This window comes from Sceloporus undulatus, chromosome 1 (genome assembly GCF_019175285.1).
Source record: "Sceloporus undulatus isolate JIND9_A2432 ecotype Alabama chromosome 1, SceUnd_v1.1, whole genome shotgun sequence".
NCBI classification, from domain to species: domain Eukaryota; kingdom Metazoa; phylum Chordata; class Lepidosauria; order Squamata; family Phrynosomatidae; genus Sceloporus; species Sceloporus undulatus.
This window is the reverse complement of record NC_056522.1, coordinates 308,789,011-308,806,550: the sequence shown is the minus strand read 5'-3', so window position 1 is coordinate 308,806,550 and position 17,540 is coordinate 308,789,011. Positions and strand designations below refer to the sequence as shown.

Genomic DNA, 17,540 nt, shown 5'->3' with positions numbered 1-17,540 from the left:
CCATTGGGAAGACAGTATGTTTATTTTTCTGTAATCAATATTTCCTACTTCTTCCTTGGTAACGTATTGCATTTGCTGACTTTTGGAAATACCAGAATAGTAAACAGAGTTTTGATGTTCCTGAAAGCTTGGTGTTGAGTTTTTCCATACAGATTTTGCCTAAAGACGTTTGAGGTATGTCTTCACATGCAGAGGCCAAACAGCTAAGATTGCTACTTAAACATTCCTGTGATTTATTTGAGTCTTAAAACTTATGTGAGAGAGGAACAGAAATGATGATGGATTTTTTGTTACATGCTTTATCTAGGGCATCTTGTTTCCATTGGTGAACACTTCTAAGGATCATGCAATGAACATGAGAACATCTGAGCCCTAGCTCTTGTTTCAATATTTTCCTTTGCAAATCAGGTCTAACTGATTGAAAGCTGTCTTACTTTTCAGGACCACATCACACTGGTGATTTCTTCAAATTTCTTTCTTTTTTTTTTAAAGTCTCTGTTAGCTTAAAAAATTCTGTTGTACTTGCAAAATTATGGTGTTTTTCCATAGTATGGAAAAAGTGGTTTATTGAGATAGTAGCAAAGTCTGGAAAAGGGAAACGTCTTAACCTAAAGATTTCTCCAGCAAATAATTAGCTGTTTTTCCCATAAGAGTAGCTATTGGGAGCTAAGGATGTGAGAGTGCATGTGTATGTTTTATTGTTTGTAGATCTTTCTGTCCGACCTCTTAAGCTCAGTCTTTAGGATTGTTCTGGTTAAAGGACTTTGAATATAACTCTATTTCTATTCCTTCAGGGCAGGGTGCACTTCATGGGGCCCAGCCAGGTAGGTGGAGTACCTAGTAGTCTTGTCATTGGCACCTAAAGATCATGGCATTCTTTAGCATGACTGTGACCTGTGGCTGGGTTATCTCAGGGGAGGCCCAAATTCTGCAAAGCTGCAGACTGCATCCCAGAACCTCATAGTTGCACTTCCTGTACATTCTGCCAAGTAGATTGCAGTCATGCTTCCTTATCTTTAAACTCATTGTACAACCATCTGTCCCATACTGCTTTCATATTATTTTCCTGACTGGTTATGAATCTTGGAAAATCTCTGACAGAGCTTAAGAAAATCAGCTTGCAGGCTTTGCTTCACATGTACAGTTCTTATTTGTTGGTCTCATTCTTCCCCCTTTTTCTTTGGCTTATGAGAGGTGCAGTATCCATTGGGAGAAAGGTGTCAGTTAACTGTGACAATGATGTACTGCTTACCATTATTTGAAGCTATAGAAGATGGGACTGTGCTCATTTTATTCCTGTTTAATGTTTTTAAGATTATTGAGGAAAATCTCTTCTAGGACACCTTCAGTCTTCATCCTGGCATTAGATTGAGACCTTTGTTTGTGAAACAGTCTACACAAGTGGTAATCATTGCTGTTGTCTTCCAAGTTTGCTCTAAATCCATTCCTTACATAAATCTTCCATTCTTCATCTCTACTTGTGAGAGTTAGATGGAACTATGAGTTAAATGTAACTTGTAAAGTTTTATTGTTGCTATTTTTTCATTTTTAAGGGTAGGATTCATTAAGCTTCCTCAGGTACATCATTATATGCTTCTAGAAGCCAGGTGAAGATCAGAAGGGAGGAGATAACTTGAATTTGAATGTTCTAGTCTTGTTTGTGCCCACAGGTTAATAATGTATTTTTTTAAATTTGAGAAACTGAAATATTTAGACAGAAGTGCTTACTTCTCAAGGATGTTTATAAGTCAGAGTCACTAGGCTTGCTTGTTATCATCAATACTTTTGATTACCTATTTGTTTAGTTCTTATGTGTCAGATCCTTTCATTCTCCACTTTTAGGGTTGTGTCATTAATGCTTTAAAAAAGAGAAGGGCAACTTTCTCTGCCTAATCTGGAGTGATGATTTCCTGTGTCACTCCTTGCATACTCCTCTATGTTGAACAGGCAGTTCTTTATTCTAAAATTCTCCCTAAGATGAAGCTCTTTAAATTATCATTTGCTTTCTTATTCACATAGATCTATTTCAAATGTTGATCCTTTGAGATGGAAAGAATTTCTGGTACAGGAAGTGTTTGTTTTGTTTGTTAACCAAAGGATTCTCAAAAGAAGAAAAAATATTCTGCTGCACTTCAAACAAAGTCATAGGTGCATGCTTTCCTAGAGAGGGACAGTTTTCTTAGTGGTGTTAACTGTGTATCCTCAGTTTTTGCCCTAAAATTTTTTTCATATTAGCAGAAGAGTTCTACAAATAATAAAACATTTATTGCTGCTCTATAATTTTATAGCAAAGGTATATACTCTTGTTTGTGCTGAAAATATATTTTCTCTTTAGATTTTCGTAGAAACTAGACACCTGGCATATGATGCAAAGCATGCCAACTATTGTCAAGAACTTTATTTCATGTTGGCCTTGTACCTCAAATTTCAAGCAACTGGACAGTTTCAAGATAATACACAGTGGTAAAGGTTTCTATTTATTTGAAAGCAGACACTTTGTTTAGTAGCTTTGCGCATCTGCCTGATGCATCTGGGCCACATTTCATAAACACACAGATTTTCTAATGTACATGATATTTTTACAGTTCAGTAGCCCTTGGTTCTTCATTGCAGGTTTAGGCAGCTGTCTTAATGTTTGCTAAAGCACCTGTGGTTTGGGACAATGGGAGTTGAATAATTACTTAGTGTTGTTTGCATGCTAAATGCAACACTGATGGATTGGAATATCATTTGAGGAATATTACTGTAAAGCAGTCCATGTACATTAATCATACACCATGCTTTATGCACTGTCATTTTTTAAAAGCAAACTCTGCAAAAATCTCTGCAGAAAATTGAACTTTTACAGTTGGTTTCATTAGTGAAGATGCAAGTTTTTCAAATTATTGAGGAACAATCCTAGTTTCAATGTGAAGTCGAAGGCTTTCATGGCCAGCCCGAAAAACCCACAAAAACCAATCCTAGTTTCACACCACTAGTTTCACACCACTAGAGGCATTGATCTTTCTATTCCTAGATACTATTCCTTGGTCTTATCTTAACAATTCAAATTGAGAGAATGAGCCACAATATCATTGTTCCATTTCTTAGTTGAAAGTGGTGGTTTGCAGAGTCAAGATCCTGCCTTTCATATCTTGATCAAAACATAGTCTTTTCTGATAACTCTCTTCACAGCACTTACCCATCACATGATTTGGTACATTTTTGGCCATGGATATATTGTGCAGTTCAGCAAAGCAGAAAAGTAGTTTTGCCTTCATAGAAAGAGATGCAAGACTGAAAAAGGAACTCCACATTATTGCATAATCTACAAGATTGGGAAACCCTCATTGAACTGCTAAAAGCATCTGCAATCTACTCTAGGGCATACACTGGATGGGCATATGTATTGTTTAAGGTCATGGAATTCTTGGGAAGCTGTCTGGAAGTTACTTGCTTAGGTACTTCATTTTGGGCAACCATGGGATAAACTGTTAGATGTTGGTCTTGTGACCTGGCTTTAGTTGTGTATGGTGATTACCCTTGCTGGATTACCCTTGCATTGTCCTCACCTAGTTTTATGTCTCTGGTGGGTGCCATGTTGTTCTGCTGTTCCTTCTACTTCAGCATGCTTCAGATCTGTTCATGGGATAGTATATTACCTTACTCTGCCCTCCCTCGTGGCATTTCTGTGGTGCTGATCCTCCTACCTTAATCATGTTCTTGCCTTTTCTTTTAGTACATATGTAAACATGTGGACTGAGTTACTTTTATCATTATATGATCTCTGTATGTAGTAGAAGGAGGCTAGTGTGGAAAAAAGGAAATGGACAGGGGAAAGGAGAACATTTTCCCCCAGTTAAGATTTTAGTGTACAGAAAAAGAGGGCAAAGGGGCAGACATTTTGATTAGCTGAATGTCCACTCTCTTTAATGCATGTAGGTAGTAGCTGTTTTTATAGTATATGTAAGATAGCAATTTCATACATACTGAATATGATCAGAGTGTTCTCTCCAGCTGAGTGGAACATGGAAGTTGCTGATCTTTGCTGATGGTTTACTTGCATTTTAGTGTTCATCTGTGATTTTAGCAATATGATCTTTGTGTTGTCAGAATCTATTATTGTATTTTATTTACATTTTAAGGCAATCTGGGCTCTTTGAAAGGTATAATGGGATATAGACATAAATAAATAATAGCCCTCTCAATTCTCTGTATATCAATTCTGATGTAGCCAAAACATTCTTAACAGGAAGTAGGAATCCTTCAGGCCTGTGACTAAGGCTTAAGGAAGTTCAAAAACATTTTGAGAAAAAATCTCAAGGGATGTGGAACCCCAAAACAGTCCATTAAGGACTGAACATAGGTGCTGAATGTTGCATTTCTGTTTGGGCTAGGGGGAATTGAAAATGTGTCATTATGAGGAAGTCTGCATTCTTTGAGGCTTTGTGAAGCAAACCATCTAGTGATGTTTCCACTATTAATAATTTCACGTTTTGTGAAAGCATCTGCTGTGTCTGGATCACGGTTATAATTTCCATTACATTGTGCAATAGAGGTTCCTTTATCAGTCATGAATAAGATTAATCCAATAAAATACTCTTTAGCGAGCAAGTGTTCTGTATTGCTTGCTGCCTTAGTTATAACAGATTAGTGAATCTTCAGATCATTTTCCTTCTTTAAAATCCAATATTATATTCTCTCCCATCCTGAGGCATGGCTTGTAAAGTGGCGAACAGAAAGCGTACTGTGCTAGAGGAGGTAGCCTTTGTTGTGAATGATATAGGGAAACTGTATCACCCTTAATTCTCAGCATACCTTGATGATGGTGATGGTGAGAGTCTCATGACATACTTTAAAGCTACTGAAACCTGCATCCTGTTTTCCTTTGCAGAATACACAACTTTGCACTCGTAGGAGAGATTCCCTGGTATTGGAATTCTCTCTGTAGGTTTGTATGTGCAAGGGGCGGGGGGGCTAGAAGTAGCTACAAACATGTACAACAGGTAACTAACAGCAGTTGCTTAGATAAGACTGTAAATAGTCAAGGAATGAAGGATTACTTTGTAAAATGATGATACCCAATAATTGAGCCATCCCAGTGATAATCATATAGAATGGAGTTATCATCTGCTTTCCTTATACATTTTAACTTATCCAACATATAGCTCATTTCCTCATAAACTGACCAGATGGCCACCCCTCTATTTCTCGAATCTCTTGCTGACAAGTCACTATTATTGCTGCTAACCATAAGCACTGGCTTCTACTGATATCATAAGTTTCATGTTAGTGGTCAAGCATCTGTTGGTCTCTCACTTGATAGGAGCTATATTTTCCCAGGCTTGTGTTACAACAAACAAGTTAGGTCACCTGCCTGGTTGGGGGAGCAGGAAGGAAAATAAAAGATTATTTACAGAGTACATGTTGCGGGACAGTGGCATATTTCTGTGTGTCATTCTGTAGTCTGCTACCAGCTTGATGTAGCTTTACTCACATCCGATTTGCTTTTTTCCGTAATATTTGAGGTTAGTTCATTAATGTGAAATTTTGGTTTTGTTTGCTGTGCTTTCCATTTGTTGAACCTCACCCATTATATACTGGGACAACAAGTGGTGTGCAGTTGGGGGGTTTTTTTTTGAGGGGGGGGATGTGGACAAAAACAGAATTATTTTTATATGTCCATGCCTCCTTCTCTAGCTTTCTGTGGTGAAGGGATTTTTTTCTGCCTTGGAATTAGAAACATCAGCAATGTTTATGACATAAAATTGTTATTTTTCTTCTTTATCATAAGAATGACAATTCATATGGTCTTTGGGTAACTCAGGGATATCACGATCCTGCATAACTTAAAAAAAAACCAGCAACATTCACCACTCTCCTCCATTGCTTGCCTTAGGTCCTCACAGCCTTTTCCAAAATGGAATCCTGTGAGCATTTTACAGATGACATTTTATATAACAGTATTGCTTTTATGATAAACGAGTTTTATAGTTTTTTGTGGGTTTTTCGGGCTATGTGGCCATATTCTAGCAGAGTTTCTTCCTGACGTTTCACCAGCATCTCTGGCATCTTCAGAGAATGTTTGCCTGGAAAGGACTTGACTATATATATTGTGTGACCTGGAAAGGCAGGAGTGATTTGCATGTATATTGTTAATGGCAGGCCTCAGGGTGTGAGGGTCTGCACAAGAGGATTAATGTTTACTTGAATTTTCCACTAGAATGATGTAGGAAGAGTCAAGCGCTAAGCAGTGCTTGCGTCATTGACTGTCTTTTCTATTGGCTTCATGTCTTTTAACCTGTGATGTGTGCCATTTTTTCTTCAGGTGATGACAAGTATGGGCGGAAAGTTATTCTGTTCAGTGCCTGTCGGATGCCTCCTAGCTATCAGCTTGATCACGTGAAACTTCTGAGGTGAGTGCTGCTATAAGGAAACACCTATTTTTCTGAAGCTTAGTCCTGAGATTCTTCCCCTAAAAATTCCATTCTGTAGATACAGTGATTTTTGGCTGGCTATATCAGTGAAATTTTTTTTTAGTCCCTCTCATTTATCCCAACAACTTTTGAGAGGCCATATCTTTACACCTTTTTCCTTGCAGTAGCTAGATAGCCTTTATGTTGCACACAGGATAGAAAAAACAAATACTAAAGTCTTGGTATGTCCATCTTCTTTTCAGTTATTTGAAGTATACATTGGACCAGTATGTGGAGAGTGACTACACCTTAGTGTATCTGCATCATGGCCTGACTAGTGAGAACAAGCCCTCCCTGAGCTGGCTACGGGATGCCTATCGGGAATTTGATCGCAAGTAAGTGTACTTGTGGTGAATTTTGAAATGTTCAAGGTGCAAATATTTGAAGTGTAATTAGTACTATTACAGGATGTCCTAACAGCCAGTATTATGTAATAGTTTGAGTGCTGGACTACAACTCTGGAGACGAGGGTTCTATTCCCTCCTTGGCCATGAAACCCATTGGGTGACCATGGGCAAGTTACATGCTCTTAGCCTCAGGGGAAGGCAATTGCAAACCTCCTCTGAACAAATTTTGCCAAGAAAACCTTATGATAGGTTAAGGTCACCATAGGTCAGAAATACCTTGAAGGCACACAACAACAACAAACATTATGTAGCCTAGTAGTTTTTTGGGTATGAGTGATTTGGGATAGTTGCTCCTTTTTCTCACAGCAAGTCAAGTTCTCTCTTGTCTGTCTTACCATTTTTAGGTACAAAAAGAATATCAAAGCATTGTACATTGTGCACCCAACCATGTTCATCAAGACACTGCTGATTCTCTTCAAGCCTCTGATCAGGTAGGAGATGGTGAATATGCTATTTTTGCAGCCCTCAAACCCTTTCTGCTCCCCAGATTGCTTTTATCTGTCCCAAAAAGGTGAGTTGCCATTTATAGCAGTTTCCATAGTCAGTTTGCTTTTCTAATAGGTTTTGGAGCTCCTCTTTGTCATTAAAAATACCGTTTTATTTTCTGAAACTGGAAGTGGACTTCCAGGTAATCTCTTTTTGATGATCTATGCAGTCCCAGTGGGTCTGAGACAGCAAATTGGCCATCAGACCTACAGTTACCCACTCCTATTCTATTACATGTTTATATTTGACCTTCCTACAAAAATAATAAATTGACCTCTTACCAGTTTTTCCACAACCTTGACAGAAAGGTCAGGCTGAAAGGAAGTGACTAGAACATAGTCAGCAAATGAAGATTTATATTTCTGTCTCCCTAGGTTACATTCAGTAAGCTAATTGCTATTCTACATTGAATTTAATTTGAACAAGACGCTGAAGTTTGTTCATGGCATGTGTATTCATATATGTCCTCTTTTAAAAGCTGTTTAAAAAAAAACAGCTTTTGCTTACTGACATTTTGTAGTTATAAGTCACATGTTTCCCTAAATTTTCCCTTTATATCAAGCTTTCCATGAACAACTAGGCTTGCATAATGTATTTCTCAAAGGCATGAGGGATGGTGCCATGTTTTCACATACTTTGAACTTCTTCAGTAGACAGTTCAGAAATTGTTCTGCAAACCAGTAGCTCATTGATGTGAAAACCCTGAGAACATAGTTTGTTCCTTCCTTCTTTTTGTGCATAGTTAGCTGCAGAATTCAGCTTGATTAATGATGTATTTGACCTGCACTAGACCACTGTCCCTGACTTACAGGAATCATAAGTTCTCAGCTTTTGCGGATCATGTGCTTACATTGTTTGTGTAAGTGTTGCTTAATCGGCTGATAGCCCAGGCTTCCTACATAGATTTCCTGGCCTCTGACGGGGGGGGGGGGGGGGAGATGAAAACATAATGCACTGTGCAGTGTTAGCAGAATCTTCAAGCTACAGTACCATCTTTAGGAAGAAGAACAGATTCCAAACCCTTGCCAAGTTTAAGGATAGGATATCATTCCAGTAATCTATTATAGTCTGCCCTTCACGTTTATAGGGGTTAGGGGTCAAGACCCCCACTAAAAGTAGAAAACACTCTTTCAGGATGCTCTGTTCCTGGGCTTTTTCTCCATTCCACAGGAGGGGGGGAGGAAGACCAGGATGGAATAGGAGGAGGAGGAGGAGGAGGAGGAGCACACTGTTCCAGGCCATGTGAAGTGGGTGGAGAGCACGGTTGCCCTTCAAACAAACTCGTGAATATTCAAATCCATGAATGTGAAACCCACAAATGTGGCAGGCCGACTGTAATTACTATGTCTGTGCAATTAAAAATAAAAGGGCATGCCTGTCAACCCCTGCACAAATATTTTTCTTACAGCTTTTAGCACCATTTCAGCTTTTTCGTACTGTGTCTATCATCCATCCTCAAATATGTTGCTGCCGCCCATAGCTACCCTATTATCTTACATACAGTTTTGTCATCTGTCTTGCAGCTTTAAGTTTGGACGTAAGATTTTCTATGCAAACTACCTGAGTGACTTGGAGGAACATGTGAAGTTGGAACAGTTGGGGATCCCAAGCCAGGTGCTAAAGTGAGACCATGCTATTTTTCTACTAGCTTTCTCCCAGCTTTCTTACTGAATGAGAAAAAAGAGAAAGGGGAGAGAATGAGAAAGAACTGTTCAGGAAGGACCGTCTTTAAAGGTCTTTAAACAGAGGCTGGATGGCCATCTGTTGGGGTGCTTTGATTGTGTGTTCCTGCATGGCAGGGGGTTGGATTTGATGGCCCTTGTAGTCTCCTCCTACTCTCTGATTCTATGAATCCAGTTTGCCTGTAGATATTCATATAATGCTGTGAATTTGTGGGATAACTCTTAGCAAGAATCAAGATTTTTTTTTCTCCTTTATGTTTGGGTCCCATTTCCTACTGTCTTTATGTTGAATGTTGTATCCCAGATAGCCATCTCTGCCCCTTTCTGCCCTTTTTACTCTATTAGCTGTTGCTAAGGAGTTAACGATTAATCTCTTGAATCAAGACTTTCTGCTACTGCCAGTCTGGCCCTGACTATTTATGGTGCCAGATTCTAACACTCCACAACTGTCTCATAGCTTCCTCAGAGGTGTGCAGCAATTACTAGGCTGTAATTGTTGCAGGAGGAATTTGTGAAAGGTTTTCCCAGGACCTTCCCTGATGAGTCCTTAGGTAAGAGGATAGCAGACATCAGCTTAGAATTTCTCATATAAAATGGTATGATACATATCTTTCTGTCTTTTTCTCACTCTAGGTATGATGAATATCTGCGATCATTGCAAAAACCCTCCCAAGTGCCTCAGAAAGTAACACCACCCCGCCCACCATTGCCAAACCAACAGTTTGGAGTTTCTCTCCAGCAGTGAGCATTCCTGTTCTTTTATTTAACATTTTGGTCCAGTGATGCCTGTGTTCTGTTTGTGAGTAATTCTGGAAATACTTTCCAATATTCTTGAATCTACAGCTCTGCTAAGTGTTTTTTCTGCCATTCTAAGCTGCTAAAATCACATTCTGAAATAACTTGGAGATTAGGTTAGATTCAAAGATTTTCAGGTGCTTTTGTAGTTCCCCAAATGCTTGAGTTCTCATATGCTGCTCAGTGTCCAAGGTCTTGCTGTGTACACCATTTAGATCAAATAAGCTTAGGAGAAGCAACAAGAAGGATCTAAGTTTCTCCTTTCTCAACAGCTTAAGGGAGAAGAGCCCAGACCAGAATCCCATACCTCTGGTGGTCAAGGAAACCATTGCCTATCTGCAGGAGCATGGTACGTGAGCTAAGAAAATCTCTGTATCTTGTGCCTCTTTCAGACTCTCACAACGCTCTTCTAGATTGCATGATCTCCAGCCAGAGACAGCTGGTAGATCCACTACCATGATTGTATCCAATCAACTCTGGATTTTACCACCACTTCCCACAGTGCTCCAGGTTGAATAGGAGCTCTGTTGGTTCAGTACCAGTGATGCTCCCATTCAGCTCAGAACTGTCATTTATTTATTTGTTGGATTTATATCCTGCCTTTCTCCCAAAATGCAGTTCAGGTTATGGGAGAAGCAGTATTCAAATCTTGGGTGGATTTGTTGCCTCCACAGTGGCAAATCCCCCTTCCCCCCGCTCACCTGCCAGTCAACTAACTTGAGATGTCTTAACACCATCCTGTCATAAACACTTTATTTTTCCCATCCCATGTTACTGTTTTTCTTTGAACCAGTATTAGGACTTCAGAAAATTAGAATGAAGTTGAACAGTGGGGAGACAAGCTGCTATAGGTTTCTTGCTACTGATGTGCCCACATACTGCTCCCATTTAATATCCAAGTCATCTTGGAGTAGTGGGAGAAGCTGTGATTCTTCCATTTTACTGATTTGAACTGTTGTTGGTTTACAAGGCTCCCTCTTTTTGGGGATGTGCCATACTTGTTGCTCAAGTTACCAGTGATAAGTCTACTCTTCTTTCTCTGTGTTCCTAGCTCTTACCACACAGGGGATTTTCCGTCGATCAGCAAACACACAAACAGTCAGAGAGGTTCAGCAGAAGTATAATATGGGTAAGTACTTGGTTTTGTTTCAGGAATATGCTTGAGCCATCCGACTCTTCCTTTTGTTCTGTCTAGTCCTTAAATCTACCCTTGGCACGTGGAAGTCCTGTCAAACCACAAAGAGTTTTGTCTTCGAACAGAACTTTGTTAGAAACCTGACTATAACCCAGTAGTTTGTTCTCTTTGACATAAACTATTCCAGAATAGATGTCCACATACTGAGTAAAGGAACGCATTTAGCCTGCCATAGCACTTTTGTTTAACCAGTATAACAAGTTTCTCCTCTGTCTCTGTCTGTACGCATCCGTTGTCCCTGCTATTTCTTCTCCAAACAATCCTAGTTGTTGCTGATTTAGAGGAGGTTTAGATGACACTGATTCTTTTGTCAGACTGTTTGTGCTGTCTGCATCTGCCTTGTTTCCAGCTCACATTATTATGGTCAATGCTTTTATGTGCCTGGTTAAAGATAATTTAGCCCTTCCATGGCAAGCCATGCACTTGTGCTGTCTTTGAACTAACCTGCTTTGTCTTGTTCAGGGCTGCCTGTGGATTTCCTGCAGTACGAAGATGTACATCTTCCTGCTGTGATTCTCAAAACCTTCTTACGGGACCTTCCTGAACCTCTCCTCACTTTTGGCCTCTACAGTGATGTTGTCAATTTCTACAGTGAGTGTTTATTGAAAGAGTCCAGATTCCACAGCAGGAATCTCATCCAAATCAGCTCATTCACAATTAGGCTGTAATTACATTATTTTTATCTATTTTAAATGAAAATCATATACTACATTTCTTATCAAAAGCTCCCAACCATCCTCCAAACAAGAAAATAATTTTAATACAATACTAAAATATCTAATTCAGAATAATTCAGGGCAACTGACAGTGCGAGCAGTCAGAAAAACACTCAGGAAAACAAATGTGATTGAAGTTGTTCTTGGAGAAGTCTGCCCTTAGCTAATCTCAATAGTGAGCTCATTCCATATTGTCAGTGCCAGAGTGGAAAGTTTTCTCAGTACATTGACCAAATGAGAATCAGTAGGCTGCGGTATGATAGGCAGGACTTCCCCTTCGGAATGTAATAACTGGTGTTGGTTTACAAGTCTTTAACCAGTAAAAGCCCATAATCAAAGAGACTGTCGGTAATTAACTGGCATCCACTTTCAACACAGAAGTCATATGTGTGCAGTAGTAGGCTTCACAGAACAACCTAACTATTAAATTAGCTGCAACTTCTGAAGTGGTTTCGATGACAGTCCCAAATAAATCCTGTTAGAATAGGAGTGCTCATAGCTGTTGTACTAGCCAAAGCTGCAGTAGGAACATTTTTGCTAAGAGTCTGAAAGATCTGATTAAAAGGGCTCTAAACTGAGATGTGGGGAGGGAAATAGTATTCTAGAATTTTAAGTGCAGGAGATAATAGTCTAAATGTTATACAGAGAACATATCAAATACCACAAGAGCCCGACAGTGGAAGGAAAAAGAACTTTAAAAGACAGATAGGGGAAATCACCTATGGTCTTGGATATCTCTATACTAATGCACAGAACATGGGCTATAAACAGGATGAATTTGAACTCTTAACACAAGAAAGCAAATATCATATAATAGGCATCACTGAAACATGGTGGGATTAGTCCTATGATTGAATTCTAGTACAGTGGTACCTCGGGATACGAAATACCCAGGTTACGAATTTTTCAGGATACGAAAAAATCCCATAGGGATTTATTGTTTCGGGTTACGAAAGTTTTTTCGGGTTACGAAAAAACTCCGGTGCTATTTTAAATGGAGCCGCGGCAGAGCCGCGGCTTTTTTCCCCATTAGCGCCTATGGGTTTTCGGCTTACGAAGGCTTTTCGGGTTACGAAAGCGGCCGCGGAACGAATTATTTTCGTAACCCGAGGCACCACTGTAATAGATTTCAAAGAAATAGACCAAACAGGAAGGGAGGTAGACTAGCATTATACATTAAGACTGTGTACACCTGTAAACAGATCCATGACTTAAAACCTGGAAGCTAAGGCATCTGGGTAAAAATTGAGAGCATCTGGGTAAAAATTAAGGGAGATAGTAGCAACAATCTCCTACAATCTCCAAGCCAAACTCAGAGCTTTGATGATACCTTCCTGAAACATATGACCACATGTTTAGAAAGGAAGGATGTAAAGTAATGGGGGATTTCAACTATCCTGGTGTTTGTTGGAAGTCAAACTCTGCCAAAAATTTAAGGTCCAGCAAATTCCTCACTTGCTTTACAGGCAGTTTCATTGTGCAAAAGTTGGAAGAGGCAACCAGGCAGTCGATTATTTTATACCTGATCCTAACCAACAGGGATGACCTCAGTAATGGGGTAGAAGTGACAGGATCCTTAGGTGGGACTGACTATGTACTCCTGGAGTTTGTTATACAGTGGAAAGGGGAAGCCAAGTACAGTCAGGCATGCATTCTAGACTTTAAGAAAGCTGATTATAGTAAACTTAGGGAAATTTTGGTGGCAATCACATGGTCAGGAATACTAATAGAGAAGGGGATAAATGAGGGAAGGGAGTTTCTTAAAAGCAAGATATTGAAGACACAGTTTTAAATAATTCCAGTGAGGAGGAAAAATTGGAGTTGTCTAAGAAACCAGAATGGATGTCTAAAGAACTTTCAACTGAGCTAAGATAAAAGAGACACGTATAAGAAATGGGAAAAGGAGGAATTCAAATAGACAGCTTGTGTGAGGGAAAAAGTCAGAAAAGCAAAAGTACAAAACATGCTCATGCTTGCTAGAGAGATTAAAAATTATAAAAGGGGCTTGTTTGGTTATGTCCATAACAGAAGAAACAACAAGGAAATGATATGGCTACTGCATAAAGAAGATGGTGAAATGTTAACAGGGCATATAGAAAAGGCAGAATTACTTAACACCTTCTTTGCCTCAGTCTTCTCTGAAAAGGAGAACATTGCTCATCTTGGGAAAAATGGAGCAGATGATGCAGTAGGGGAAATGCAGCACAGTATAGATAAAGAGGTAGTACAGTAATCCCTACCTTCGCTAAATGACTTCAAGTCTCCAGGGCCAGATTAACTATATCCAAGAGTATTGAAAGAACTGGTAGATGTAATATCAGAACTACTATCAACAATTCCTGGAGAACAGGAGAGATCCCAACACACTGGAGGAGGGCAGATATTGTTCTCATTTTCAGAAAGGTAAAAAAAAAAGAGGACCCAATAAATTAGCACCAGTCAACCTGACATCAATACCAGGAAAGATTCTAGAGCAGATTGTGAAATACAGTCTGTAAACACTTAGAAAGGAATCATGATCAGTAAAAGTCAGCATGGGTTTTTAAAAAACAAATCATGCCAGACAAATCTTACCTCTTTTTTTGATTGAGTCACAAGCTTGGTAGATGAAGGGAATGCTGTGGATGTAGTGTATCTTAATTTCAGTTGAAATTCATTTTTTTAGTTTTGACCCAGCTTTCTAATCTGTTAAAATCATATAGAATTCTGATCCTGTCTTCTGAGGTATTGGCTACGCCTCCTAATTTTGTGTCATCTGCAAATTTCATAAGAGTGCTCTCTATTCTATCATCCAAGTCTCTGATAAAGATGCTGAAGGTTAAGGGGTGGCATGTCAACAGTGCGATGCAGCAGCTAAAAAGGCCAATGCAATTCTAGGCTGCATCAATAGAAGTATAGAGCCTAGTTCAAGAGAAGTAGTAGTGCCACTCTATTCTGCTTTGGTCAGGCCTCACCTGCAATACTGTACCCAGTTCTAGGCACCACAATTGAAAAAGGATGTTGAGAAGCTGGAGCATGTTCAGAGGGTAACCAAAATGGTGAAGGGTCTGGAAACCATGCCCTATGAGGAGAGACTTAGAGAGCTGGATATGTTTAGCCTGGAGAAGAAATGGTTAAGTGATGATACGATAGCCCTGTTTAAATATTTGAAGGGGTCTTATATTGAAGATGGAACAAGCTTGTTTCCTGCTGCTCCAGAGAATAGGACGTGGAGCAATAGATTCCTAGTACAGGGAAAGAGATCTCACCTCAACATTACGAGGAACCTCCTGACAGTAATAGCAGCTTGACAGTGGAACACACTTCCTCGGAGTATAGTGGACTCTCCTTCTTTGGAGGTTTTTAAACAGAGGCTGGATGGTCATCTGCCACAAGTGCTTTCATTGTGTATTCCTGAATGATAGGGAGTTGAACTGGATGACTTTTGGGGCCTCTTCCAACTCTAGGATTATATGATTCTAGGTCCTTCTTGCCTCCAGTGCCACTTGGGCACCCTTACATTCCTGTCCCTTTAGGAGATTGCTCAATTTCTGGAATTACAAACTAACAAACCACAGAACCTCTGTTTTACCAAAATTCAATATCAGTTTCTTGGCCCTCATTTAACAACTCCATATTCATATCTTCACTAGAAGGATTGTGCAAAGCCACCTCTGGGGTAATATGGAGTTTGAGGTGGGGGTCCTCTGGCTGGATATCTCATTCAGTGAGAAATTGCTGTTTCCCAAACCAATGTAATGAACTCCTTTCAGATAGTACAACTTTCTTTAGGCTTTTTTCCCCCAGCAAGCTGTTCCTCCCATCCAGGTTTGCATCCTGTTTGCTGGTGAACATGCCTTGCTTGTTTTGCTTCCAGGTGTAGAGGAGGGAAAACGTGTGGATGTTGTTCGCAAAACACTCCAGACTCTGCCAGAAGAAAACTACCAAATCTTGTGTGTGTTGATGGCGTTCCTTGGGCAGGTAAGCTTATCCAAATGGCTTCAGCACACAGTGCATACTTCTAAATAAGATATGACCATGGTCTTGGGCCTTTAAAGGGGTTTTAGCAGTGATGTATTCAAAGTCTTTTACTCTAAATCTCAAGTCGAGTCTCAAGTTCAGGAGACAGGTTTAACACAAAAAAGGAGGTGGTGGTAGGGTGCTTTGTCCATTGCTCAAACCATTGAAGTGACTTGAATCCGAGTCAGTTGACTTGAGTCTACATTGCTGGTTGTTGGACCCCCATGTCAGACAGCCTGAGAAAAACATTTCTTCAAAGGGCCCTGTATGAAGGCATTTCACTCAACAAAGATTTTTTTAAAGTATCTTTATACATTTGTATGCAGAATCTGCTTATCTCAGCTGTTGTTGTTGTTATGTACCAGCTTCCTTGAATCCCATTTTGGGAGAAAGGTGGAATATAAATCCCATAAACAAACAAACACCTAGCTTTCAGTCTTTTTCTACTTGTGGCAATCCAAAGGTACAGTAACTCTTATCATGTGCTTTTCTTGGCAAGATTTCTTCAGAGGGGTTTGCCCTTGCCTCCCTCTGAGTCAGAGAGTGTGACTTGTCCAAGGTCACCCACTGGGTTTCTATGGCTGAGCAGAGACTTGAACCCCATTCTCCAAAGTCTTTGTCAAGTGCTCAAACTGCTTAACCATGCTGGCTCTCAACTGTGACCTGCAGCTGTGAGTTTAGTACCAGCCAGGGGCTCAGCATTGACTCAGCCTCACATCTTTCTGTTGTCACTAAAAGAGTACCCAACTAGTTTGGGGTAATAAGCTTACACATTGTAAACTGCTTACGGAGTGCTTAAGTGCACTGATAAGCAGTATAGAAATGTACTTGCTATTGCTACCTTTGTTTAATTTATTCGTGCATGGTTGTCCTTGAACAGGCAATAAAGACCTATTAGCAAAATTTACAGAAGAGGCATTAGAAAAATTTACAAAAATACCTGCTAAGTACAATATACCTGCTAATATTGGTTTGTTGGCATGAATCAACAGAGCTGCCTGTATTTTTTTACTGGCCTTGGGACATGGTTTTTAGGCTCTAATGTTCAGGTCCTGTGTCTACCAGAATTTACCACTCTACCGCTGTCCTTGGAGGCAGGGACAGCAAAGAATATGAACCAGGAGTCAGGGACAGTGGCACTCCAGTGTGGCAGTCTGTAAACAAGTTGCAGCACCTGCATACAGATTACAGAGAAAGATGTAGTAATCCAAGATAGTAGCATTCCTGTTGTTGTTGTGTGCCGTCAAGTCATTTCTGACTTATGGTGAACCCTATCCCTTGATCTTTTTGGCAGAATTTCTCCCAAGGGAATTTGGTACCCTTGTCATCCTCTGAGGCTGTGAGAGTGTGATTAGCCCAAGGACACCCAATACGTTTCCATGACTGGCTGGCTAGTCAAACTCTGGTCTCCTAGTTTCTTAGCCCAACATGCAAACACTACATCACTCTGGTTATCAATATCATTTGGGACCGTACTAATTCAGACTACAGAGAAATGAATCTAATTTCTAAACATTCTACTACATTAAAATGCATACACACAGTAAGGAGGGTTGATGCTCAAAGCTTTCTTCTTTCGTATGAGAGCAGGAAAGTGTTTGTTTTTTTTTAGGGTGGGAGACATAGTATTGAAGACCATCTATCTGCAGTCTGACATGGTACAGTCAGGAATTTTGCTGCCTCCATCTACCACTTCATTCTGAGCTTGTTGTTGATGTTAACTTTCCTTGAGTTTACCACAACTGTGTTCCAGCTTCCTGTTTGCAGGCAGCTTGTTTAGGAACACTTGCAGGTTACATTTGAGA

General features: G+C 39.8%; 2 protein-coding genes across 9 annotated transcripts in view; both read left to right on the top strand.

Annotated features, from left to right (window-relative positions):
* The window catches only part of CKAP5 (cytoskeleton associated protein 5), a 537,335-nt gene that overhangs the window by 184,288 nt on the left and 335,507 nt on the right, over window positions 1-17,540 (top strand). The gene's annotated exons all lie outside the window — the stretch shown is intronic.
* Window positions 1-17,540, top strand: part of ARHGAP1 (Rho GTPase activating protein 1) — a 41,313-nt gene that overhangs the window by 18,329 nt on the left and 5,444 nt on the right. For 3 of the 4 annotated variants that reach the window (XM_042446966.1, XM_042446964.1, XM_042446963.1), the window contains exons 4-13: window positions 795-824; window positions 6,308-6,395; window positions 6,659-6,790; window positions 7,207-7,293; window positions 8,872-8,970; window positions 9,664-9,771; window positions 10,098-10,174; window positions 10,877-10,954; window positions 11,483-11,611; window positions 15,593-15,696. In XM_042446966.1, coding sequence (XP_042302900.1) covers window positions 795-824; window positions 6,308-6,395; window positions 6,659-6,790; window positions 7,207-7,293; window positions 8,872-8,970; window positions 9,664-9,771; window positions 10,098-10,174; window positions 10,877-10,954; window positions 11,483-11,611; window positions 15,593-15,696 — 932 coding nt within the window. The remainder of the gene's footprint in view (window positions 1-794; window positions 825-6,307; window positions 6,396-6,658; window positions 6,791-7,206; window positions 7,294-8,871; window positions 8,971-9,663; window positions 9,772-10,097; window positions 10,175-10,876; window positions 10,955-11,482; window positions 11,612-15,592; window positions 15,697-17,540) is intronic. The other variant, XM_042446967.1, reaches the window with a different exon arrangement.